Source organism: Anabas testudineus, chromosome 4 (genome assembly GCF_900324465.2).
Source record: "Anabas testudineus chromosome 4, fAnaTes1.2, whole genome shotgun sequence".
Classification (NCBI taxonomy): domain Eukaryota; kingdom Metazoa; phylum Chordata; class Actinopteri; order Anabantiformes; family Anabantidae; genus Anabas; species Anabas testudineus.
Genome location: NC_046613.1, coordinates 6,481,134 through 6,505,264, shown reverse-complemented (window position 1 = coordinate 6,505,264; position 24,131 = coordinate 6,481,134). Strand labels below are relative to the sequence as shown.

The 24,131-nt window shown below is 44.0% G+C and overlaps 4 protein-coding genes across 18 annotated transcripts in view; 1 reads left to right on the top strand and 3 right to left on the bottom strand.

Annotated features, from left to right (window-relative positions):
• The window catches only part of fryl (furry homolog, like), a 62,362-nt gene extending 58,116 nt beyond the window's left edge, over nucleotides 1-4,246 (top strand). For 10 of the 13 annotated variants that reach the window (XM_026345043.1, XM_026345042.1, XM_026345044.1 and 7 more), the window contains 4 exons: nucleotides 308-325; nucleotides 1,116-1,226; nucleotides 1,637-1,830; nucleotides 2,309-4,246. In XM_026345043.1, coding sequence (XP_026200828.1) covers nucleotides 308-325; nucleotides 1,116-1,226; nucleotides 1,637-1,830; nucleotides 2,309-2,549 — 564 coding nt within the window. In that variant the 3' untranslated portion in view covers nucleotides 2,550-4,246. The remainder of the gene's footprint in view (nucleotides 1-307; nucleotides 326-1,115; nucleotides 1,227-1,636; nucleotides 1,831-2,308) is intronic. The other 3 variants (XM_026345039.1, XM_026345034.1, XM_026345045.1) reach the window with 1 other exon arrangement.
• Nucleotides 4,247-4,444: 198 nt separating this feature from the next.
• Nucleotides 4,445-6,482, bottom strand: zar1 (zygote arrest 1). Its single transcript, XM_026345049.1, has 4 exons — nucleotides 5,712-6,482; nucleotides 5,125-5,217; nucleotides 4,828-4,902; nucleotides 4,445-4,746 (listed from the first exon to the last, which is right to left on the bottom strand). Exons 1-4 carry the CDS (start codon nucleotides 6,432-6,434, stop codon nucleotides 4,603-4,605), a joined length of 1,035 nt encoding a protein of 344 aa, XP_026200834.1. The 5' UTR covers nucleotides 6,435-6,482; the 3' UTR covers nucleotides 4,445-4,602.
• A 208-nt stretch (nucleotides 6,483-6,690) lies between these two features.
• slc10a4 (solute carrier family 10 member 4) lies at nucleotides 6,691-9,129 on the bottom strand. The gene is made up of 3 exons (XM_026345047.1): nucleotides 8,264-9,129; nucleotides 7,870-8,080; nucleotides 6,691-7,350 (listed from the first exon to the last, which is right to left on the bottom strand). Exons 1-3 carry the CDS (start codon nucleotides 8,794-8,796, stop codon nucleotides 6,823-6,825), a joined length of 1,272 nt encoding a protein of 423 aa, XP_026200832.1. The 5' UTR covers nucleotides 8,797-9,129; the 3' UTR covers nucleotides 6,691-6,822.
• Nucleotides 9,130-10,546: 1,417 nt separating this feature from the next.
• slain2 (SLAIN motif family, member 2) lies at nucleotides 10,547-23,857 on the bottom strand. 3 transcript variants are annotated; one of them, XM_026345887.1, is made up of 10 exons: nucleotides 23,152-23,857; nucleotides 20,409-20,551; nucleotides 16,368-16,535; nucleotides 16,101-16,274; nucleotides 15,659-16,012; nucleotides 15,412-15,558; nucleotides 14,209-14,295; nucleotides 12,903-12,941; nucleotides 12,288-12,495; nucleotides 10,547-12,201 (listed from the first exon to the last, which is right to left on the bottom strand). In XM_026345887.1, the coding sequence occupies exons 1-10, from the start codon at nucleotides 23,634-23,636 to the stop codon at nucleotides 12,138-12,140; spliced, it is 1,869 nt and encodes a 622-aa protein (XP_026201672.1). In that variant the 5' UTR covers nucleotides 23,637-23,857; the 3' UTR covers nucleotides 10,547-12,137. The 3 variants fall into 3 exon arrangements, with proteins under 3 accessions (XP_026201672.1, XP_026201673.1, XP_026201674.1); XM_026345888.1 differs by lacking the exon at nucleotides 12,903-12,941; XM_026345889.1 differs by lacking the exons at nucleotides 12,903-12,941; nucleotides 14,209-14,295.
• Between the last annotated feature and the right edge of the window lie 274 nt (nucleotides 23,858-24,131).

Genomic DNA, 24,131 nt, shown 5'->3' with positions numbered 1-24,131 from the left:
AGGCAACGCATTAAGAAGTCTTTTGCTCCAGTTTCATTCTTCTCTCTGTAGACTCTACTTTACCACATCTCTTTTCTACTTCATCATACAAGCTCAGTGTAAAGGTTTTTGCTAGTGCTAAAGTGAGCTTGTTGGCGATGAGCCTTCTCTGATCTGTTTCAATGGAAGATGATAAAGCACAGCTCCATGCCCACCAGGTCACTGTGTCTCAGCTGTGATGTTAAAGCTCACTAATTCTTGGTCTTTCTCTCCTTCTGTTTTGTTTGTTGTTTTTTTGTGTGTGTGACCTGCTCACCCTTTTGCTTAGCAAATGGAAAATCTAGCAGTAAGTGGTTCTCATATTATAGAATCTAATAATCATGACATCCCGACAAAACACCATCACATCTGTCTGTACATACCTGCGCTGTTGACATAGACTGTCCTGCCTACACAGTTCTCCCACTTCTGTATCTCTGTTTCCGCCTTGATCGATCATGAAACCTCAGCTCAGCTGCCTCATCCAGCCAATCATAATGTACGCCTGTTTTTGTCTCTTGCTGGATAATGAGCATCTTAACAGCTTTGTGCTGCACGCTGATTCTGTCTGGAAGTAGATGAAGAAACATGCTCTGTGTAGAGTTACCAATGATTTAAGAGAGCTGTGCTGCCCTGGGTTATTAATAGGAGAGTCTTTGAGAGATTACATTTTTGTCAGTTATAGATTCATTTGATTTTGCATGTTTTTATTGTTTTATTCCAGTAGCTGTTCAGATGACCATGTTTTTCTCATCCATTGTTGTCCTGGATTAGTCTTTGCTTTTAATAAATTACCCATTTAAGTTGGTTCGGGCATCTAGTTAGCGTCCCTCATAGGGGGGTCAGACGAGGTGGTGATTAGATATTTTTCTAATGGAAATTCTAATTTCTAATTTTAGTGCTAGTCGACTCACCTCTTGCTCCATGGCCCAGACAAAGTGGCACTGCTCTAGGCCGTGTTAACCCCTTCATCTACTCCCATGTCTCTAACCCAGGATACCCATCTGTCTAATCATATGATCATCAGTGTAATTTCAGTGCAGCCCAGAAACATATACGCTGGCACATACATTTTACTTGTATTTCTGTCTCTGTAGGAGTTGGAGTTGTGTCGCAGGCTCTATAAGTTGCACTTTCAGCTGCTGCTGCTTTTCCAGGCCTACTGCAAGCTCATCAGCAAGGTGGACACCATGAAGAGAGAGGCAGAGGTGAGACTAAACACTTTGTTAAATGACATGTTGAAAACACGTCAGAAAAGCTTTTTACAGCTTACATCTGTCTCACGTCCTTTTTCAGGGAAACAAGAACAGGCAAAAGACTTTAAAATTGCATTTTTTTGTGGATGCCTTGTTTCCAATCTGTGTCCTGGTTCTCTTGTTTATGGTTGTTTTTCTTAACATATAGATTACATGAAACATCCATTGCTAAAACAATACTGGATGTCAGCAGAGCTTTAATCAGACTAAAGGCCATAATTAAATTAGATCGTTCCCACATGGAATAACACTATTCCAGTAATATTTATTCAGTTAATTTATGTTGCTGACCTCCTTGGTCTTAGAGTTGGCACATTTGCTGTTGTATGCTGCATTTATGATTTAATTTCCCTGTTCCTAAGGTAACCAACATGTCTGAAGAACTCACTATCCTAGAGAGCTGTTTGAAAGAGGCAGAAACAGGAAATGACTGTCAGGAGGATGTGTGTATGTCAGACACTGCCCAGACCAACACAGAGACGGCCATCCAGTCTCTGATTGAGAGTCTGAGAGCCAGAGACTTCAGCTCTGCCATCACACAGGTCAAAGTCTTTAGGTAAGATACTATTCAGCAGACATAAAGAAATGAAGACACAATTTAAACTTGGTTTTGATAAGTTGGTAAAATAATTAGTCCACTGACGAAAACATATTGGAGCATTTTTCAAGTCATAGTGCCAAAATTCCACTAAGTCCAGCTTTTACCATTTAATCTTAGACTAATCAATCGTGTAAATAATCACCAACAAATTTAAATAGGTTTTAAGGTTCTCACTTGAAAATATGATGAACACTACTGTTAGTGAAACGTGCAGAAGGTTAAATGCTAGAAACATGATTTTGATGTCACAAGGAGTCTATATTTGGCTGTTGTCAATCACACACACTGTAGCTAACATTAGCTTAAGGCACAGCCCTGTTTATACTCACAGACTAATTGAAAGCAGGTTGAATGTGTTCTGTATAATGTATAAAACTTATGTTCTGTAAAATCTTACCTGCATCATTACAAAAACTTTGTAATTTTTCTTCAGGTCTTTGTGGCCCAACGATATCTTTGGCAACGAGACAGACAATGCAGTCCAGACTCTTCTGCATATCTACTTCCGTCACCAGACGTTGGGCCAGACAGGTTGCTTGGCAGTGGTAGGCCCCAGCAGGGACCTGTCACAGGCGAGCAGCCGCCTCATGGAGCTCAACCTCCAGATCCGTGAGGCTCTGAGTCAGGCACAGTCCTGCCAGCCTCACACAACCTTGGTCAGCACTGGACTGTGAGCCTATATACTGCGGGCTACAGGCCTAGACTGGACAAAAATAATCCCCCTGCTCTACACAGACCTCACTTCAGCTGTAGAGAAAGGGTAGACAGCAAGGGGCTTCAGAGGAGGACGAGAGACTCCACATTAAAGGGCTAAAGGATGTGTGGGAATAACTGTGACTCTTAATATATATTGTTACATGTATGAATGCTTAAAGCTAATATCTTTTCCCAGACTAAGCCAACTTGCAAAATTCAGTTGCAATAAGTCATGTATTGGTGTGCCTGGGAGAGATTAAGGGAGGACATGGTGGGATGATAGCTTTTTGTAGGTTTTTTTGTTGTTGTTTTGTTGTTTTTCTGTTTTGTTTTTTTGTTTTTTTGTTTTTTGCTGGTTCTGACCTGATAGGCCTGTCGTACATAACAGTGGCCTCCTCAGGGCCCTGTATGGGAGACCGCACTAAAGCATGCAAGACAGTCCAGAGTAAGTGTCATGCGTGAGGAGACACACCATCAGGATTCATAATCAAATGCAGAAAAACCTTGTTTAAAAAAAAAAGTTTTCAAATGCATGCTTGAAAGAGAAAAGCACTGCAAGAATATTTTTTGAGAAATGTATTTTTTATTAGAGCTAACATCCTAGGTTGTAAATGTTAGGATATTTAACATGTAATTGTAAACCCGTGGGACATGTTTGCCTTCAGGGAGTGTAAAAAGAGAAATATCTGTTTATTGATCTGCTTTGAGAGGAGAGTCCCCTTCAACAGGTCTTCACGCAAATCTCACTCTTTAACCAAATAAGTAGCTGCCTTTAGAGACTCTTGACTGTGTGATATATATTGGATATTCTGGTATACGCTCACACAAAATGCATATAATTGCACACAAGTGCAGACTGGCTACAACTCATTATGGAAACATAACTTATTTTACTCTGTATATATTTTAGAAAATGTATAGTGTAAAACCAGTATTTTTCCCTTGTACTTTTGTGTAATGCACTGTTCATCCGAATAGGATGTATGTATAAAGCTAATGTGATGAGAGAAAGCCAAGAACAGATTTGAGTCATTAATAATCTGCTCCACCTTTTTCATCCAGTCACTTAAACTTAAGAACTTCCCAAAGGCTGCATTGGTTGATGGTTGTGGTCCTGCACAGGGGACTGAGGCTCGTTTGGGACAAGCCACCTGTCTGACTTTGACAACGGTGGCATGGGAGATCTAATGTAGCCTCCATCGTCTGATGGACTGCACCAATCCAGCCAAGCCACATCATATTCATTCCTTCTTTCCACTGTGATCTTTTTCTTTGCAAAGCACCCCAACATACAGTAGATTCTGCTTGGGAGGTTTATTTGTCCATGTAGGTTGATCACTTTGCAAAGTAGTGCTCATCCTCTGCCATGTTTTGACCAGGTTTTCTGGAGGGGACATTGCTGAAACCACACTATGCTTTCAGAATGGCCCTACTTGCTGCTGTGACTGCAAGATATGAACAGTTATCTGAATGCTTTCTGGAAGTCTTGTCATGGCACATTGTAACAGTCACTGTACTCATTCCTCAGAGAGCTTTGCCCACTGCTTGTCTGGTACATTTGAATGCTGTTTTTAATTTATATTTACCTGGAAGAGGTTTTAATGTAGAGGTGCATTATACCCCCCCAATTGTTCACTCACATACCAGCCTTCTCTGAATAAAGAATCTAATCTGACAGAATGTTTGCCGTTAAGTTCTTAATCACGTGGTTTAAATGTGAAGATCATATGCATGGAAGTGCAACAGGATTGATTTAGCATAGCAGCAACATCAATGTTAAAGTAAAGCCAGTCTTTGTATTACCAGCTTTATTCATCTTCCCTTCTAGTCAGCAGCATAGTTTTCTACATGGTTGAAGCACCACAAAACAGTACCGAGTGCAAAGTATCATTTATTACTTTGTAAAGTGTGGCGCTTATTAACTTCAACACAAAACAGGCATGAAATTATTTTTTCAACATCAAATGGTCAGAACAAAGATGCATTATTTCATATCTGCCAAAGAGCCCCAGACTCCAGCTGAGATTCTCCTTAGATGATGTATTTGAAGCTGAAAGTGCTGTCGCAGGAGAGCCTCTTGCCTTTGCACCTGCCACACAAGTCTTGTCTGTGGGGCCGTTTGGGGTCAACGTGGCGTTGTGTTGTTGCACAGGAACAACGTGCTTTGTTGCAAGTCTAAAGAGAGGAAGCAGGTTACTTTAGTTGGGTAGTGGTTCATCAGCCATGTTAACAGACAGCAGAAAGGAAAGGGCTTACGTGACATGTGATGTCCTCAACACGATATGGGTTGAAGTCCTTTTGACATTTCCTACAGTACTGTTTGAAGTAAACCTAAAATACACCGCATTGTGATTAGAGCAGGTGTCTCCTTCCGTTTACTCTGAAACATGCCATGGCTCATTCAGGTTATAATATAAACTCTGGCCACAAACGGCATGTAATTAAATAGAAATCCTGAACAAAAACTAATTACAGTGACAAGTCATCTTCATACTGAAGTAGTTAACTCACCTTGCCGACTCCCCATTTAGCGCAGTCAAATTAAGTGCTTACCTTGTTGGTGCCCTGAACGCACCACACATAGGCACTCTCCCACCGTAGATTGCATTCTCTGCAGTGATAATATCCATATTTCTGCTCCAGAAACTGATAGACAAAAGCAAATCAGTGGGGGGTGGGGTGTTTGTGCAGTCCTACAAGGACACTGCTCCAGGTGTGATTTCAGCTCAGTTGAATTTTTAGTACAATTAATCATGGTTTAGTGACAAAGGCTCATCACCCCAAATCCAAGTGAAAAATTAAATGTTAAGCACTAAAGTCAGAATAAACTAGTTCAGTCATGGTGTCAGGTGACCCTCTGACACCACTATTATTGACACACCGACGGTGAAACAACTTGCATTAATGATTGACGTGTAGTTTAAAACTAAAGTTCAGTTTTGGAGACTGTCCTGAACTCAGTCTTACACTTAGACTACATGTTTGTCTTGATTTCTTACTGAGGGGACTCATTGATTGCGTGTAGACCCGGTTCCAGTGCTGTGATCCAGCACCTGTTCCAGTCTAGCTGGTCTCTAATCGCTCAACTTTACACACGCTGTTTGAGGAGGCTACCTGAGCGCGTGTGGGACTCAACTCACCTGGAACCGCACGCGCGCCTTGCCCTCTGACCCCTCGGCAGTCGGCAGCGCGGTCTCGCTCTTCACCTGTCTGTCGCTCTTCGCCTGTCTGTCGCTCTTCGCCTGTCTGCGCTGCTCTGCGACCTTGGCCGGCTTCTCCTCCGCGCCACCCTGGTCGTCGTCGCCCTTCTTCCCGGCGGACCCGGGCGGCTCGCCCGGCGGCTCTCCGGTCTGCGCCTCGCCGCAGGACACTTCCTTCAGTATGTTGTTGTTCTCGTCGACCAAGAAGGAGGTGACGCTCCTGTAGGCGATGGGGGAGTACACGGCGAGGGTGCGGGGGTACCGCACGCCGACCGCCGCCTTGGGACTACTGCTGCCGCTGCCCCCGGGCGACGTGACGGGCTCCGGCCTCCTCTTGCGCCGGAAGTCCCGCTTCATGGCCAGGAGCGTCCGCGGGCCGATGGAGCACTGCACCGAGGCGTCCCTCCTCGGGTTGACCTGCACCGCCACATCCTTGGTGTTCGCTTTCCTGAGCCTCGGGGTGAGTTTGGGGTTGATCTGGGATAAGATGGACTTGAGCTGGGCGCGCTGCTGGTTGTTGAAGGCGTCCGAAGTGTCCCCGTAATGGGAGAAGTAATTGTCATATTTCCACCTGGCCTCTTTAGGCCTGGCGTATCTGCCCGCGTAGGGGTTGTAAGAGGAATAGAAATAGCTGTCGACTGGTTCGTCACCGTACGTCGCCATTTTTGTTCAAGCAACCCAGACTGCCAGGTGTGGCCCTTTAAATAGAGGAGACGGCGCGAGCTCGCCATTAGGCCCAATCAGGACCAGGTGTGTTGTCAGGTATGCACAGGTGTTCACACACACACACACACACACACACACACACACACACACACAGTTTAAAGCCTGTGTCATTCATGATGAGTGTAAAATCAACGTGTCCAAACTCAGTTTCTGTTTGTTTTTTAATCACTGCATTACACAGGAATGACACATGGTTAAATGGAGTAAAGCTTCTGACATTAAGCACCTTGTTTTATTCACCAGTCAACTCATATTCAATATTCAGGATTTCCCTGCAGGTCTCATTCTGCAGGGTTGTTGTTTTCTCTTTTTTTAATACGACACATTAAACAGGAGTTGGATCCGGAGGACAGGGGTCCAGCATGATGGTGTTGGGGTCGCTAACTGTCACTGCACCGTAGGATGAGTCAAACTCCTCATCATCGTTAAACCTCTGATATGTGATATCCGTGTCCTCGCCGCCCCCCATGGGATCTGGTTTGTGCAGGACCTCCTTCCTGTACATCCTATAGGCCACGATGAAGATGCCGGCCTCGGCTGCTTGGAACAGGGCGTACAGCAGGGGGAACATGTACATCCCTCCCATGAGCTGGGGGGGAAAGGCTAGCTTCAGGATGGCCGTGCACAGCTGCACGTTCTGGCACCCTGTCTCCAAAGAGACCGACCTGCGGCTGTTGGGCGGCAGGTCGAAGAGCACGGCCAGGCCGTAACCTGCGGCGTAGCCACACAGAGGCATCAGGATAGCCACTATGTAGACAGAAGGTGGGATGGTGGAGAGGAGCTCTGGTCCCAGCATTACTCCAGTCAAGATGAACAGCATGATAAGAGTGACCAGCAGAGACCACAGGGAAACCTGGAAAGACAGTAATACAGGAAGAGAGTGATTGTGTTTACTTAAAGAGGGAACCCTATTAGTTTTTGTGTTTCCTCTGCAGGATGTGTCTGGGGCCTGTGTGAGCACCACAGATGTTGTCAAGACTGCACCCTGTAAGGAGACCTTGGGATTTAGACTTCTATTAAACTGACTGAACGCATCTCTGCTGTCTGAAGGTATTGTCTGTTCTAAGTGATGTGACCCTCCCTGGTGTGGCTTTTATCACAATTGGTAGGGAGGAGCTCTTCCTGTCACAGTGCATCTGATGTCACTGTTCCTGCGGTCACCCCCCCCCCCCCCCCCCCCCCCTCCCCACACACACACACACACTCCTCTAGCCCCACCCATTTACTTGTGACGACCCCCGTTATAAAATTACGCAGTGCGCTTTTGCGCAAAATTGGTCGTTAGCCAGAAGTACTCAGGATTCACGTGACACAAAATGTAACTGATTCAGCTTCTTCACTAAGTGCAGAAGTGACCTCGCTTCTGATTTACCTTTAAGACTATGTCGGCCACACGCGTGTAGCGGTACCTCAGCACAACTCCTAGACCAATGGGGATGAGAGTGCTGCACAGCGTCAGGATGATGGCACCGAAGGGCATGAGGTCGACCACAGGTGTGTTGATCCAGGCCCGGCTGTAGATCCACAGACACAGCGGCATTAGGACGAGCGCCAGCAGAGTGGACGATATGGTCATGATGATGCTGGAAGAGGAGACAGCAAAACCGCCCTGTTACTGTAGTGTCGGAAGAAATGTGCTCACTGGACGTAGTGAAGTTTCACTAAATCTCACTGACTTGAACTGGCCGCGCAAAACTTTGGTAAAGTTGACCTACTTTACACCAATTACACCAGATAATTTTACATGCACTACCTAGTATATGTACCTGAGGTTCATCTCTCCGTGCACCAGCAGAGACATGATATTTGACAGGTTTCCTCCAGGACAGCAGCCACAGAGGAGAACAGCCATCGCTGCCACATCATCCAGAGAGAAGGCTAAAGCCAACAGAAAGGCCACCAAGGGCATGATAACAAACTGACACACCAGAGCCAGCAGCACCCCGATGGGTCTGCGGATGTGTTCTCCAAGCTGGCTAACATCCACCGTGCAGCCCAGCCCCAGCATGGTGAAGCAAAGGACAAGTCCCACAAAGACATTGATTCCGTGACTGAGCGGGGAATCCCAAAAGTCAGGCATCAGGTGAGGGGATTCCGTCTGAGCAGCAGCCATAAACTCGGCTCCAGCGGCAGTCCTGACTGCACTGCTTTCAAGAAAGATGGCACCACGGGCCACTCCTAATCCAGCCATGACTCCGTCCTCTGGAGAAAGCACAACTTGCTTCAACGTGTCCAGCAAAGGAAAGTCTCCCGAGCCAGCCTTTTGTGCGTCGACCACCAGAAGGCTTGAGTTCTTCATGGCGCAACAGGAGGATGGCGAGTCTTCACAGACTGTTAGTGTCCGTAGGTGCTCCTGCGTAAAATGATTCCCCTAGAGGCGCACGGTCACTAATAAGAAACTGCGAAAAGTCCAAAGATCTGAAGATGAGTGGGTGCCATAACACTGATAGTCTCAAAGGGAGTGAGTCAGACTAGTGCCACCGATAGACGCACAATGTTGGAAAGAGGTCTGCGCACGGTCTCACGCTGCAGCCACAGGATGGACCAATCAATAACGCCCGGGCTTCCCTTTTATACCGCGCTCCTCTCCGTTTGAGGAGAAAGGTCTAAAATATCAATCTAATTATTTTATATTGAGAGTTTCCATTTGGAAAATTGCACACACAACCACAGAAGACTCATTTTCTGTAAAATTAAGAAGACCTTCATTTAGACGCAGGGAAACCGAAGCTGTAGTGAAGATTGCGCAGGTTTGTGTTATCACAGCCTGCGTGAATAAAAATAGTGCTGAACTTTGTATTAGTGCAGCAAACAGAAGTGCACAGTAGAGCTAATCTCTGGTTTAATAGATGATTAATAGTGTGCATTGTTTGTGTTTCTGTATAGTTCAGTAGTTTCCCCAGAGCCCAGAACCGAGTGTGAATTGATCAGTATTTACTCTCCCAACCTGAAGACAAAGGAAATTCTGCAGTTCACAGAGGTGGAAAGTACCTTTTTATTAGTGAATTGAACGTGTGGAGATGGTGGCTGGGACCATTTGATGTAACTCTGATTCAGGGAACTAGTGTGGAAAAGGTGCTGAAATATTTTCCTGTCAGCAGTAAAAGGACTCCTGGTAAAGCTGGGTGCACTGTTACAGTACACATACATTAACCTATAAATATATATTAGAGAAGCTGCTGCTGATGATTCTATCAGCGATTTGTATTTTGATTGGTGGGTCTTTTTACATTAAGGTGACATAATATTTCATCTTAAAATCTGCAAACGCAGTGTTTGAAGATAAACACTACACTGTCTAAGTCAGAAAGATGCTGGAGGAAATAAATCTCACCAAATGTAAACGTGTTGAAATAGAAATATCCAACTGAAGTACACACAGGACCTACAATGTTTGATTTCTGTATACCTCTTCGATCCAGGGCTGATCCTGCCGTGTTCTGCTGCTGTGACAGTTGATTCACCACAGTAACACGTCATATTCATTCATCTTATCGACACGTTAAGGAAATCTACTCTGTCTGTGTTTGTGTGTGTGCAGCTCACAGAACATGAAGCTCTGAGAGAAACTCTGGCACCACACACCAGACGCTGAGTGTCCAGAGAAAATAAATGTACTGACGTCACTGATCATCAGGACATTGAGGCTGGAGTAGGACGGGACAGTTCGGTCCAGTCAGTGACTCAGGCTTTTCATCTGTCTCCTCCCCCTGCCAGGGACACACTGTGTCCCCCATTAACCAAAGGTATGTAATGTAATGTGTACTGGATTACTGCATAATATATCACCTCCCACTTAGTAGATGGACATAAGGGAGTACAATATAAAAAGATTTTCATTTTGGAACAAACTAACCTTTAACTTGTCAGATTTCTGTCAATCAGGTGCTCAGAATCTGAAACAAAGTTTAACAGTGCACATTAATCAGGATTTTGCACCTACAAATTTACTCTTGTACTGCATACTGCATCTTCTACTGTCTCAATGTGATCCCACCTTTTTTGTTCTTAACAATTTTCCAAAAGAAACACAAACAGACAGAACAACATTTCTCCTTTTATTTGAAATGTGACTTTACACAGGGAAACTAAATGTCATGTTTGTGGATATAAAAAAAATTCACACAAAAAGTGTGGTATGTCTTTTTGCAACATTTGTTCTAGCTTCCCACTGAATTTGAGCGTCGACAGAGGCACCTCTCTCTTTAATAAATAGTTTCATTTACAGAATGAGTAATTAGTTATAAATATGAAGGCCTATTTTAAACATTTTTAAAGCAAATATAAATGTATTTATTCAGTTACAAAAAACAAACAGGCAAGCAAATAGTCAAGCATAGATGCAAAATTACAAATGATAAAGGCAAATCCAGAAATTGGCACAAAGAAAAAACAAAAGATGATGCTCAAACTCAAGTGAAACTTTAAATTATAGGCACTAGTTCAAGAACACCCACCACACCGAATACCAGAACACCCCCAACACACCTTTTGATTCATTTTCAGAGCACAAGAGGTAAAAGCCGGCCAAACCTATTCAAATTCTTTTTATTATTCAACATATTTTTCCATTTATTTTTCATGGCATGAATGATACACACTGACAAATCTGTTATGGGAACTTAACAAACAACATCGGCATTTTCTTGGTTTCATTGGCTGAATGGGTGAACATGGGCAAACACGTTTTGGAGCTCAGGTTTCTCACTCAAAAGATGGAGTTTGTTTCAAACATCAGCTATAACTCAGACCTGAACTGAATCAATATAAGCACTTAAATCTGGGCAAACTGTGGCACAAGTCAGACCTGAGGCTTTGGCCTAGGTGTCTTTAATCACCCAGGTTTCTCACAAGTCCTGACTGGACACTTAAAAAACAACAAAAAAAAAAAAAAGGCTTTGGAGAGTTAGCTTGCAGTTGAGGTTCAAGATGTACATTTTAAACAACTGAAATTAAAAAACAAAATACTGATAAGGATGTTTGGACATATACTTCTTAAATAATTTGAATAAATAATTTCCAAAACAAACTTGTGCATACATTCTGGCTGATTTTACACGAGGAAAGATTCTTAAATGTCATACCCAAACAGATGTGCTTTCACTTTTGCAAGACATCAACAAATCTCTGACATTACAGGACAGTTCACCTGCACAGCATCATCATAGAGATTGCTCACCAACATCTGTTAAACACAGAGCATAAAGAGAGAAATGTGTGGAAACATTTCAACCTGAGGGAGGCGAAAGAAGAACAGGGCATAGGAGTGGGAGGAAAGCTGGGTAATGTAGTGATATGACTGTCTGACAGATGATTGCAGACAAACCAAGGCAGGCGACGTGTCCTCTGCAGGCGGAGCTGGAGCTGGAGCTGAGCTGGTTTCTTTGGCATTTTCTGGGCTGTCTGCACTACATGCCGGACGACTCCAGAACCAGTCCCCACAGAGAAACACGATGGGAGGTCTTCTTTGACACAATGTAGACGCTGTCTTCTGCTTGTTTAAATTCTGAATTGTATATATTTTGGGACTCAGTCTCTCTCTCTTCACTGTAACAGTTATCTAGGTAGATAAAGTGCCATGTTGAAATGTCTGCCTCTTTGAGTTGATAGTTTGACTGCAGAGCCCCCTGCTGGCCCCCCTCAGTAACAACCTTCCCTCCAGTTGTCACCTGCACCGCTGTAGGTTCGAGGAGCGGGAAGAGATCTGAGAAGGAGAAGAGGAAAAAACAAGTTTATACTTTAACTCAGATCGACCAGTTCCAGAAGTACGTGTGTCTGTTTTATACAGACCTGCGCACAGGCTGGGCCAGTTTACTGCGGGGCAGGGGGATGCCTCCTCCGGCAGAGGCACTGGGGCGGGGCAGGCCACTGCGTGGAGGAGCCAAGGAGCGGGTAGGGGTGGAGGTGGCAGAACTAGGGTTGGGTGTGGCCTTGACCGGCTGCCTCAGAGCCAATGGGGATGGGGTAGCAGGAGTTCGGAGTTTACTGGGAGAAGGAACTGAAGACAGGCAAAGCAGGAATATAAGTGGATTATTAATATGTGTTTCTAGGTTTCAGTCCATCAGTAGTTCAACAATGAAGTAATGATCAAGAGCACAATGGTGTGAGGTCGATTTAATTGTGTCTATATACAAAAATCTACTTGAAACATGGAAACATGTCAAACCTGTTAGGATGAAAAAGTATCAACTACAAAATAACTTTACTAAAACATCAAATAAATGATTAGGTCACCTGCTAACCTCCTACTATGATTCTTGATGTGGTGACAGAATGAAATGATACACACGCACACATCATGAACTAGTGACCAGCAGCACATATCATAGCACAACATCAATACAACCACAGTGTGGAACCACAAGCACAATATTTAAAAGGTGGAAGCCCTCAGTGAATACTCACTGAAATCACTTTCTTCTCCAAAGCAACAGGAGAGTGGGACTAGACAAAGACGAAGACAACAGAGACAGGCCTTAATTCAGAGCTGGGAGGAAGGTGCTGAGGATGGGCTCTCACAGCCCGTTTGTTTTCTTGTTTAACTGCAGATGACCTCAAGCACCATTTAAGTGTTATAATATTAAGTGCGTTATATACGAGTGAGCCCAAGTAAAAAAGATTGAACAGACACACTGTGTGTTTTAAAGACGACAAAATGAAAAGAAAAGACAAAAAAAGCATCTCTAAATATGATTAGCTTTTTCAGATGGACAGCTCACAGTGAAAGTCTTTTATTTATGCTGTTATGAACATTAACTGTGGTAGTTTTGCGCTGGGCATAGGCTGTCTTTGTGCTTAATATGATCTTTAGATACTATGCAATGAAGTCAACATGACGCACACTGTATAGAGGCATGATATTTACTAATAGTGCAATGGAAATAGGATTAGTCTGACTAATAGAATTAAGGTAAAGGTGGCTATGAGGAAAACAGATGATTGCCGCTGTATCTACAAAGAGAGGCAGATCCGATGATAGGGATGAGATTCTTGTCACCTACCATGGTCTAGCAACAGTAGAGTCATGGGTCTGACATTACTGAGACATTTTTCAACACGGTCCTCAAGTGAAACAGCAGTTAATACCTTTTGGTATTGTTGGACACCTGTCTGGGAGAACAACCACCCTGCTCTGCTTCCCTCTAGTGATGGAAAAGACAAAAGCTTCTGAAGCTCTGAATCATGAAGCAACTATTGGAACCGTTTCCAAACATTTGACGCAGTGAGAATAGTGACATCTGCCGGACAAACCCTTGAAACTGCAGACTCTACGCTTTTAGACGGTGTGACTAAATGAAAACAACATCTAGTATTCAAAACCAGCACATGTCTCTGATACTAACAGGACATATATTCATTTTTCTTTTTTTGTTTGAAGCGAGGCATCGTTATCTTCCCACAATACTTCTGTGCCTGCTGCTTTAAGCACATCACTGCCTCCCTCTAAAGTGTTGCAAAACAACAACACACAGAGGCTAAACTGCACACAGTGTTACCTCAGTGTCAGAGAAGCTGGCAGCTAGTGCATGAATGCAACTTCCCCAGAGCCATTTCAGCTTCATACAGTAAAACTATTTCAACATTGACATACTGTACGCATCACTGCTCTATACCGTCAGCTGACTACAAATAGTACAATGTTAAATTGTGCTTATGTCTGTGTGTGAGAGTAATCTCAGAGACTTCAGCTTGTTTAGTAGTAGGCTGTTACCTCGCCGGGCAGTTGGGCTTTGGAGCTGCTGTTTGGGTTTCGGGGAGGAGCGGGAGGGGGTCAAGTATCTCGGGAGTTGAACTGCCGCTGGAAGACAGGGACATTTCAGCAGGGGAATCTAGATTCACAGCACTAGAGGTCAAAGAAGGGCCACTGAGGCACTGGGGGCCAGAGAAGCTTAAGGTGCAGTTTAAGGCCACTAGAGGGCTCTACAGCCAAACATTAACAGACCGCTTGATTCAGGTGGAGGCGCAGCAGTGTTGATAGGTTTGACAGCCAATGTACCAGTCCCAGCACAAGCAGAGAAGAACAGAGAAGTCAGTGGGAGAGGCAGAAATTTGTGTGTCACATGCCCAGTACAGCCAAAGCTCAGATAGAAAAAACTTATACAACTATTAAGAAGCTAAACTATTCAACTGAGTTTGCATTTTTTTTATTTAAGTATATGAATTCAAAGCTTCTAACAAAGATCTTCACCAGTATCTCCTATAAATGGTCCAAAGGCTCGGGTCACATGAACGCTCTGTCAGGATAAAAGCACTGACTACGTGTTTAACCATCTGAAACCTGCCCTTTGACACCGGCCCTCGCTGCCTCTTGTAAAAGAGAGTTTACTGTTTACTAGATAAAAGACAACATCATTACCTTTACCCCCTGTTAAAGGATTAAAGCAAATAGATAGTCCTAACTCATGGAAGTGAGAAAGCATAAAACCCTGTTAGTGTCGATGAAATCTGGAGTTGCTCTGGATTCTCAGCGTTGCAGGCACCATGCTCTAATTCACTAGGATGAGCGTGTTTCTTTGAAGTGAAAGTTATGTCAAGATGATAAGAGGAAGGATGTGTGTGAATAAAAGATATTATAACTGAAAATGATCAAAGACAAAGAGGATCCCCAAGCACCAAAGCCGTGGCACTACAAAGCATCGCAGCCCTGACAGTGTAGGTGCAGCCAGAGGGATTAACAGAATTCCCACGTGGGAAAATTACAAAAAAACACGTTACACAGCCTGTCTTGTTCAGTATACTTGGAGAGCAAAACAAATATTCAGCAGTTAATATTATTAGCAGACAACACAGTGATATCAATATTGAATCAGACAGGCGGTAGCTACAGGAGCAAAAGATTTGTTTACAACTCTTTGTGTTATTTGCAGTTAAATCAAAATATAATGCATATGTGTGTGTCAGTCACAACACTCACTAGCAGACTGGCTCTGGTGTCGAGGAGAGCCGCCGTTTGACACTTGAAGGTTGGACTCACAGCTGCGGCTGTTCTTGACCGGCTCGGGGGCCTGTACCGCTGCCGCTGAGGAGCGTGTGAGGTTGGGAAGACTACGACGCAGCTTTTCTGCAACAGCACGAGAGAATTAGCTTAAGCGGAGTCCAGTCCAGTTTCCACAATCACTACCACAACCAAAACATTTTCCATCACTGCCAAAGCTGTTTACCTTCATTCTTCACCACATTGGTCTGCAGGTCATGCCCGTGGCCTTGCAGCGAGTGCCGAGGCTGCTGCAGGCGGCTGATGATGGGCTGAGGTGAGCCGCGGCTGTGGCTGTAGTCAATGGAACGAGCAGGTGAGCGTGAGCGGGGCGAATTCCTGGGGGATGCGCGTGGAGAATGGCGAGGGGAGGGGCTGAAGCGATTGGAGGGCAGGTGGAATGCTGGGTGCACTGCTTCCTCTTCGTCCTCCAGACTGTGTGCATCTAACTCCTGGTCACTGAAGGTGCTCCGCCGAAGTGAGTGGCAGGACGAACCTGAGCTCCGTCTGGATGCTGTTGCAGCGTACTCCTGTCTCAAACCTGGGAACAGTACAATGTAAACAGTAAGAAGCTGTTTAGATACAGAAAGCCTAACAGTTCCTCTGGAGACAGGGATACAGGTACATACTCTCTTCCTGCATGCGTGCCAGTATCTGGACATCAGTGACATCATTGAGTTTGTAGGTAGTTGAGGAGCCCACTGAGTCCTCGTCCATTTCTGATGTGCTCAGCTCACTGTCCACTGATGACTGCGGACTAACTGCAGGTGGATTCCTCTCTGCGGCTGAGTTTCGCTGGTGTACTGGAGAACAAATCATGTTAAGAGTCACATATTCAACAGCATCAAGTAAACATATTCTGTAACAGAGAGAGAGAGAGAGACTACTACAGGTACCTGCATTCCCAGGCAAGAGCTGCTGTCTGACGATGGGCACTCTGCTGGGGGTTGAGGAGGGGGAGTTGAAGCCACTGCTGTACGGGCTGTTGACTGCATTTGTGCTATAAGGGCTTCCGTAACTCTGCTGGTTGTAGGGGCTTCCATACAGGCTCCTGCGCTTGTTGGCTGTAGAGTCACAGGACAGAACTCACACATAAGTCCACATCACAAGGCACATTCAGGAAAGTACTGCAGATGTAATATTCAGGTTTTTAACAGGAGGAACCACTGAAAACTGAACTGTGTTGCCTGTTCAGAATTTTACATACTACAACAATACACAGCAACCCCTGATAAAGTCTGTTGGCCATACTGGCATTTTACTACAACGCCAGCAGTGTCTGCTCATAGCCAGCACCTTTGAAAGCTCTGCAGTGTGCTAGCAGTCCAGTGGAGTCTCTTAAACCATATGCTGAGTGTGGGCCTGATACAGAGCTCCTACATTATTAGCTGAGAGAAACACTTAACAATACAGGCCATTCAATCCATAGCTCAGTTGACAAGCACACAAAGCATTTCTCTGTGAAACCCTGCGACACAGCAGTGTGAGGATCAAGTCTACAGAATCCCTGATCATGAGATCAGACACTGGACAAGATGCTGGTCACTAGGATAGTACAGTGGTTTGGATGGTTATTGTCTGTGAATGCACTCGTTTTCCCACGTCTTGATTTCTGTCTTCCTCTCTCTCTGAATGTGGATGTGTTTACACAGCTGGGTAGTGCTCAGCTGTGCACTCAGTACTCTTTTTCCTTCATCCCTCTCCTGGTGATTTGTACTGTCCTCCTGCATTATTTAAAAAATACCATCATGTCCACTCTGCTGCCATCCGCACAGATCAGCAACTGATGAATGTCAGCACCACTACAACATGTAGTCTAGGTCTCTAACGCTGTGTACTTTCAACCAATGAATGCTTTGTTTCCTGTTTGAACACTCAGGCCAGTAGAGGAATCTCTGACTAAACTAGCCTGACACATTGTTGTCTATGCTGGATTAAGCTGTCATGAGAGTAGCTGCAGTATCTATGAGCCCTGCCAGGAGTTCTGTGTTAAATAGTTTGGCAGTGGTTAGATGACAGTGTCCTATCACAGCAATCCTCTCAGCACACTTTCACTAGAAAGAGACACAAACCAATCTAAGGGGACTTGGGAGCGCAGGGACCAACCCAAATAGCGTGTCCTCAAATTCCTCATGTCCTCAAGAAGAGAAGTCAGAGGAAAAGTGCTGTTCCTATCCACAGTGAGTGATGTCATTATGATTAACTATGGTATGCAGTTGTACTAGACGACTTTCCATCTTGGCTTTTTAGCTGTGGAAACTTCAGGACAGTTTCCACATACCAGATAAAATCCCTTAAATGAGCCAGCACACAACATACCGGTAGAAAACGAAGGGCTGAAGGACTGTAAATGAAGGAAATGGAAAAACTTCAAATAAAAGAAAGAATGGTTTAAAACCACTACAGAGCCCCGTAAGCATATCACAAGAGAAGTGCAAACAGAGAAGCTTTTGTAAATGAAAGCGAAGAAAAGGAATAAAACTAGCAGAGACATGCAAGAACGAGGTGAACTGACTGTGCAGGAAAGTCCAAGACTTGATGAGCAAAAACAGCGCAGCTCAGTTCTGTGACTGTGGTCAGAACCACAGAGCTCATGTGTGCACTGGATCAACAGAGCAGGACAGCTGTCAAAGCAGCACTGGGGAAAAACGGTATTTCATTGTTGAGCTCTGGCAACGCATGTTTTGATATGAATGACTTAGGGAACTCATAGCCTTCTCCTCCCTGTTACTAGTTATATAACTGAGACACGTCATATAGAAATACGATTTTTTTGTGTACGCAGAAAAGGTTTGGTCACTATTGACACAGGAAACAAAAGCATATGAAAAGAGTAGGTTTAAACGTTAGCATACACATAATGTTTAGACACAAATGTTAGTTTTCGGACATGAAGACGTTTTCACTTTGACTTGAGTCTGCCAAAAGTGAAACTGTCTTTCTAATTCCTTCGACACAAACTCAACCGACACCATGGCAACAGGGTTTCTACGCTCCCGTCTGAGAGACCGGGTGTGAAGTAGAGTAGCAGGGAGCTATGAGGGTGTGTCTGTGGTGAGCCTCTCCTTCACTTTCAGATATAAATGCTTGCAGAAAGTAGTGCTGAAGATCTGCTGAAGTCTTGCTGTGATCTTTTAAATAATTTTAAACTAAATTTTTTGTTTTTTTGTTTTCACCACATGAGATTTACAAGAAGCCACAGAGGAGGTTAGCTTTGTCTTTTTCCAAGCCTTTATGGAAGTGATGTCAACATTTGTGCCAACTAAAGAAAGAAGTGAGAAGACTGGGGTCGGGGCTGCAGTGACACTGGGGATATTTCAGGGCCATGAGGGTGACGTTATCTTCCCCCCACACCTACACTGATGATATCACCACTAATGATGCTTCTATGAACCGCCTCTAACCAGACAGCACACAATGGTCACCACGGGTCATTTTAGGCTAAATTTATAAACAGGTCTTGACGCCCAAATTTGACTTATTCTTATTAGTTCTTTCAGAATAATAATCAAACTAACAGTCCGTAGTGGTCACAAAAAAAAGAATTGTTAGTATTAGTTATTATTAGTGCCAACACAAAAAACAGCTCTCATTCGACATTTGATGGGTTCCCCTGATTTACATGTTCATAACACAGCTCTGATTGTGCAGAGTTAAAGGGGAAAAAAGCAGAGCAACTTGTCTGCGGCCATTTTATTTTAGCAGCTACTATTAACAAACATCAGTTCTCTTGGATAACGTGTCTTTGTGTTCAGGTGGTGTGATGATCATAGCACAACACATTACAGATGAACAGATCTCCCCCAGCAAACAACCTCCAGTGGTCTATTGCTCAACATGATCTAACTGTCACATGAGCATACCACTGTCAAAATGGAAATGACCCCTCTCAGTTTAGCTGAGAGGATTCGAGGGCCGTCCTCCTCACTGGGAGACTAACTATAATTAGTGGCAGCCAAAAGCTCTGAAAGCACAATCATGAAGGTGTTGCTTCTGTATGCTTAGAACTGTGTACAGTTTCCAACACTTACTAACTAAATCTGGAGTACAAAACAAAATGAAAATACATATGAATAAAATATTAGTGTCCACTAATATTTTAGTTAAACTTAAAGGAGTTTAATGGGTCCAATATTCACAACTACTGATATTTCAAATGGCCCCATCACACTGATGGGACTGTCACGTTGACCAATTTAATATAATACCATCAGCTCTAAGTAATGAACATTTCAGAGGAGGAAGTTCACGTCAGTCAGAAAAAACCTGTAAATATGAATAAATCAATACTGTACATGTACGTACCTCAAGGTACAATCATATGACGTATGTGACAGATGTTGGAATATAAATTATGCAATAGTAGTAAGGAAAAGTCAGTCCGTTTCACAACAGCAGCACAACAATTGTCAAATGACATGCAAAGCTTTGAAAAGTGAAAGGAACACACTGCATCTGCCAGCGCCCAATGAAACTACAGGCTAAACCATTCAGTGATTCCCCACAAGGGAACGTGTGTCATGAACCAGACAAGTTTGTGCTTGGTTTGTTATTGGGTGTAGCAATTTTAACATTAGTTCAAGAAATAAATGACTGAGACATGTCATTTATTTTGTTGTTTGCTTTATCAGCCAGTCATCATTTTATTGTACTACTAGCTTTATCTGACTGTGGATGAATTTAAAGTGAACTAGAACTGCTTTTATGACATTGATGGAGAGATGTGTTATGAGCTAAAAAAAACAAACAAAAAAAAAAACAGCATGCAATTTAGCAGTGACAGACAGACACAGAAAAAACTGTTTGTCTCAGTATAGGTTCTGTTTAAGTGTCATTAGCAAGACAGTGCCAATGACACTGTCCTCCAAACGAGTGACTACATGTTTCACTGTAATTGTTTCTGTTCGTACTGTGACTACATACTTCATGTTGTTTACCTGACATGGTGAGGTCCAGTCTGTGAATTAGAGAGCGCTTGGCTGATTCCATCTCAGGACTGGGGTTGTCCAGAGCTTGGCGGCACCACACGATAGGACTCAAGGTTTTTTGCAGGGGACTGTTCAGTTTTGACTCGTACAACCTGGAAAACATGAACATTGACACAGTCTGTTGCAAGTACCTGAAGGCCATAAACGCAGCTGTTACACTAAGATAAAACTACAGCTATCACACCTCATATGTGATGTGACCTGACAGCTTGAACAGGAAATGAGATTGAGGGAATGACAGGTGCATGAACAGTGTCATCACTGACTGCTGCATGGCCAGGGTCAGATAAGGTGGACATGCAGGTGATCCTGCTTGTTGACACTGAAAATGACTTGAAACAAACAGTACATATTATTAAAATTAAATGTAAAGTTTTCTTTAATATCTTTTTCATATTTATACATTTGGAATCTTGTGGCACATTATTTTTTTACTTTGCTGCTCAAATACCACCAGTTGAAAACACAGTGGTGACTTGCAGACATCTTTTAGACTTGTCAATATCAAATGTCAATGATTTAGATTGTATCTTTGGGGACTCTGTTAGCAATGAGGATACTGCAGCTGAACATTCAGCTCCTGCTGCAGCAAACTTTAAGAATCCACAAGCATCATCTTCCCCAAAACATTTGTAAAAGTCAGTACTATCAGGAGCTTAGTCAGCCGCATTGATTGGAACTGGCAAACCTTTTAAATGCTGATAATAATGCATCAAAATAAAGTAAAATAAAGCTACACAGCATCTGAATTATCTGTTACTCTCTGTTTGTTTCTATCAAATAATACTTCTGTGTGCTTGTCTTTAACTGTTTTAGGAGAAGATTGAAGAAAAGAGTTTTTCACTTAGATGAGAAATCTGAGTCAGCAGCTGTCAGCTCTGTTTCAGCCAAAGAGGAAGTCTTCCATGATGTAAGTGGAAACATTACAGACAAATGTGAGCTAGTGCAGAGAAATACAAGCCTGAAATCTGGGACTGCACATTTTCATTGTTTACCAAAACAAAGACTGTCATTCACATTTGGAACCTAGTAAATATCCAGGCTACAGAGACGACACTGTGCTTCACTTCGACGTCGACTTCCAGGTCTGAAACAATCATATGAGTCAGGTCCACATGCAGTAACAGTGGTGAGTGGTGTGCCGAGCAGTGCAGGATCAGGCAGCTTTTTAAATCCAGTCTGATGCTAATTCAGGGATTACAGGAGTCTATGACAAGAGGTGTCGAGAGCTGGTCACTACGGGGTAATCCCAGATATCAATCTGATCCAGAAGGCAGACAAACAGCCAGGGTATAACGAGGCTGGATCTGTTGAGCATGAGTGAGCAATGACTGAAAGTACTCTGATGTCAAAAGCTCAGTAGCTGGCACGAGCACAGTGCAGAGGAAGGACTTGGGACAATGGACAGATCAAAAAATAAACATTTCAAGAAAAAGGCCTTTTACTGTGCATGCTGATTAGCAGCATCTATGTCCACCCTGTTTATTCTGCACGTTATATTCCTGTGACTGGTATTATTTTAGAGACCACACTTCCTTTTTTAACCAACACACCTACAAGTTGGACACAGATGATTTCTCACTGCTAGATGTCTTTCACTGTTGTAAAATGTTGTATTCTGGCTTTCGAACTAAATGTGATCTCTCTTTAAAGTAGCATTAGTAACTGTCATTGAGTTGCATAATGAGCCTAAAATTCCTCTATACAGGCTCATTATCGTAGTAGACGGCAAGCAAACAAACCGTTACTAACAAGATAGATAACGAGGACCATGTTGAAAGGAAGGCATATCATTACCGTCATGTCTAGTCAGTAGATAATACCTTAACTCCACCTTTTCTGTCCTAGCAGGCCTTAGGTAAAACCATCCACCACGTCTACATGTATGACATCCAGCAAGTGTATCAACTCCCAGCCAACTAACTCTCACACACTAACTCAGATGCAGTGGGCGAGAATTAAGAGTAGTATAAACAGAAATGCAGGCTGTCCATTTTATTCTGATAACAAGCTGACCAACAGTCTGGAAGACCCTCTGATCTAATTACCAGCCATTGTTTGTAATCCTATTAAACACAACGCTTGTGATCAGCTTTATAACACTGACATAGCTGTTCTTCTTACACGATGAGCTGACAGTCCTATTTATTTTCCTGCCTTTCTCACTCTGTGCCAACTGCTAAAGGGAATTCAGAGGAGGAATATAACCATGACTACCTCTCCCACATGGCTGTGTAGGGCAGGGAAACAACTTTGATTTCTAATGTACACACACACACACTGAGTGCTCTGGCACATCACAACACTAAACCATTCAACAGATGATCAGGGACCTCAGGGTCCGGACTGCTGAGAGTCTGAACCTCAGTCGCCCTCAACGAAATGCACACACTGAGAGCAAGGCATGACATAATGGTTAAGAGATTTGGCATGTCTATTGTGATCACACATGAAAGAGCATGGCATCGCCCTTCATCCCTTCGTCAGTGATCCACAATGAGACTCCTTCCGTCCTGATAACTTCAGATTTCCTACAAGCTACTGAGAAGGCTGTTTACACCAGGCGTTTGTCGCGGTAGCTAATGTTTGGAGCAGCTGTGCCAAGCCAATAAAAGCTGTCACCCAGCAGTGAATACACACACACACACGGCTGTGCAGGCAAGATACCTCCCCAGACAAGACAGTCACTCACCAGCTGTCCTCGTCTTCATTTAGACAATCCATGTCTTCGAGGTCTAAGATTTCAACTTCATCCAGGATTGACGTTTCCCCTTCATCCGGAAAGCTCCCTGTGCTGTCTGAATAAAGTGAGTTCATACTCGACACAGAGATGGCAGCCGATGCCCCCTCACATTCATACGCCCTCCTGAAGCTGATGCCGTCGTAGGACAGTCTGGGGCTCAAACAGCGGTTGTTCTCCAGCAGTCCACCGTAGCCGCCCGTACCGACGAACCCCACCCCAGGGAAGCCGGCCAGACCGGCTGCCATCCCCGCTGACAGGGAAGACGAGTCGTATCCAGCGCTGAGGGGTCTGTGGGTCCCTGACATCGCCCCGGACGAGGACAACATCGTGGACCTGCTCCGGAGCTGTTCATTTTGCTGTTCGAGTTTCTTCACCAAGTCCTGGAGCTTCCGCACCTCCAGGTCCGCGTTGATATTCGAGTTGATATCCTCCATGGTGGCTCCTCAGCCCTACGAAGATACGCTGTGGTCGGCGGTCTTTTGGGTCGTTTCTCTGCCGAGTGTCTCTTCGTTCTTGTTTACTTCACTATTCTCTACGTGTTCAAAGAAGCCACTTTGGTGTTGCCGGGACTTGAACAGCTCAGCGCCGTCATCTTCTCCGGTTGTTCGTGCTCACGATCAGAGTCGAGGCCATTTTCACAACACTCGTCACCAACTGTGAAAGACCAACAGGCGGCGGAGACACGTCACCGCGTTCAGCAGCGGGAACGAGCACGTAACCAACACCTATTTGCACGTGCACAGCTGTCCACTCAAAACATGCGCTGAGCTGGAGAAACGTCACATTTCAATGAACTAGTGTTTCAACACAGCAATAAGTAACCCTGCATATTTATCTACCCACTTAGTTTTAACTGTTTATTTAAGTAATTAGCCTGCAAGAATACAGTACTTACTCCAGTTGATATCTAATAAAAAATATGAATCACA

Bases quoted from the DNA above. Each gene is read 5' to 3' on its own strand.
- zar1 (XM_026345049.1), bottom strand. From the start codon at position 6,434: ATGGCGACGTACGGTGACGAACCAGTCGACAGCTATTTCTATTCCTCT. The intron at 5,218-5,711 runs GTGAGTTGAGTC...TTTGTCTATCAG, and splicing joins AGGCGCGCGTGCGGTTCCAG to TTTCTGGAGCAGAAATATGG. The intron at 4,903-5,124 runs GTAAGCACTTAA...GGTGTATTTTAG, and splicing joins GCGTTCAGGGCACCAACAAG to GTTTACTTCAAACAGTACTG.
- slc10a4 (XM_026345047.1), bottom strand. From the start codon at position 8,796: ATGAAGAACTCAAGCCTTCTGGTGGTCGACGCACAAAAGGCTGGCTCG. The intron at 8,081-8,263 runs GTACATATACTA...CTCCTCTTCCAG, and splicing joins CACGGAGAGATGAACCTCAG to CATCATCATGACCATATCGT. The intron at 7,351-7,869 runs GTAAATCAGAAG...CTGTCTTTCCAG, and splicing joins TGGCCGACATAGTCTTAAAG to GTTTCCCTGTGGTCTCTGCT.
- slain2 (XM_026345887.1), bottom strand. From the start codon at position 23,636: ATGGAGGATATCAACTCGAATATCAACGCGGACCTGGAGGTGCGGAAG. The intron at 14,296-15,411 runs GTGAGTGTTGTG...CCTGTCTTCCAG, and splicing joins ACACCAGAGCCAGTCTGCTA to CGGCAGTTCAACTCCCGAGA. The intron at 12,496-12,902 runs GTGAGTATTCAC...GCCTGTCTTCAG, and splicing joins TGGAGAAGAAAGTGATTTCA to TTCCTTCTCCCAGTAAACTC.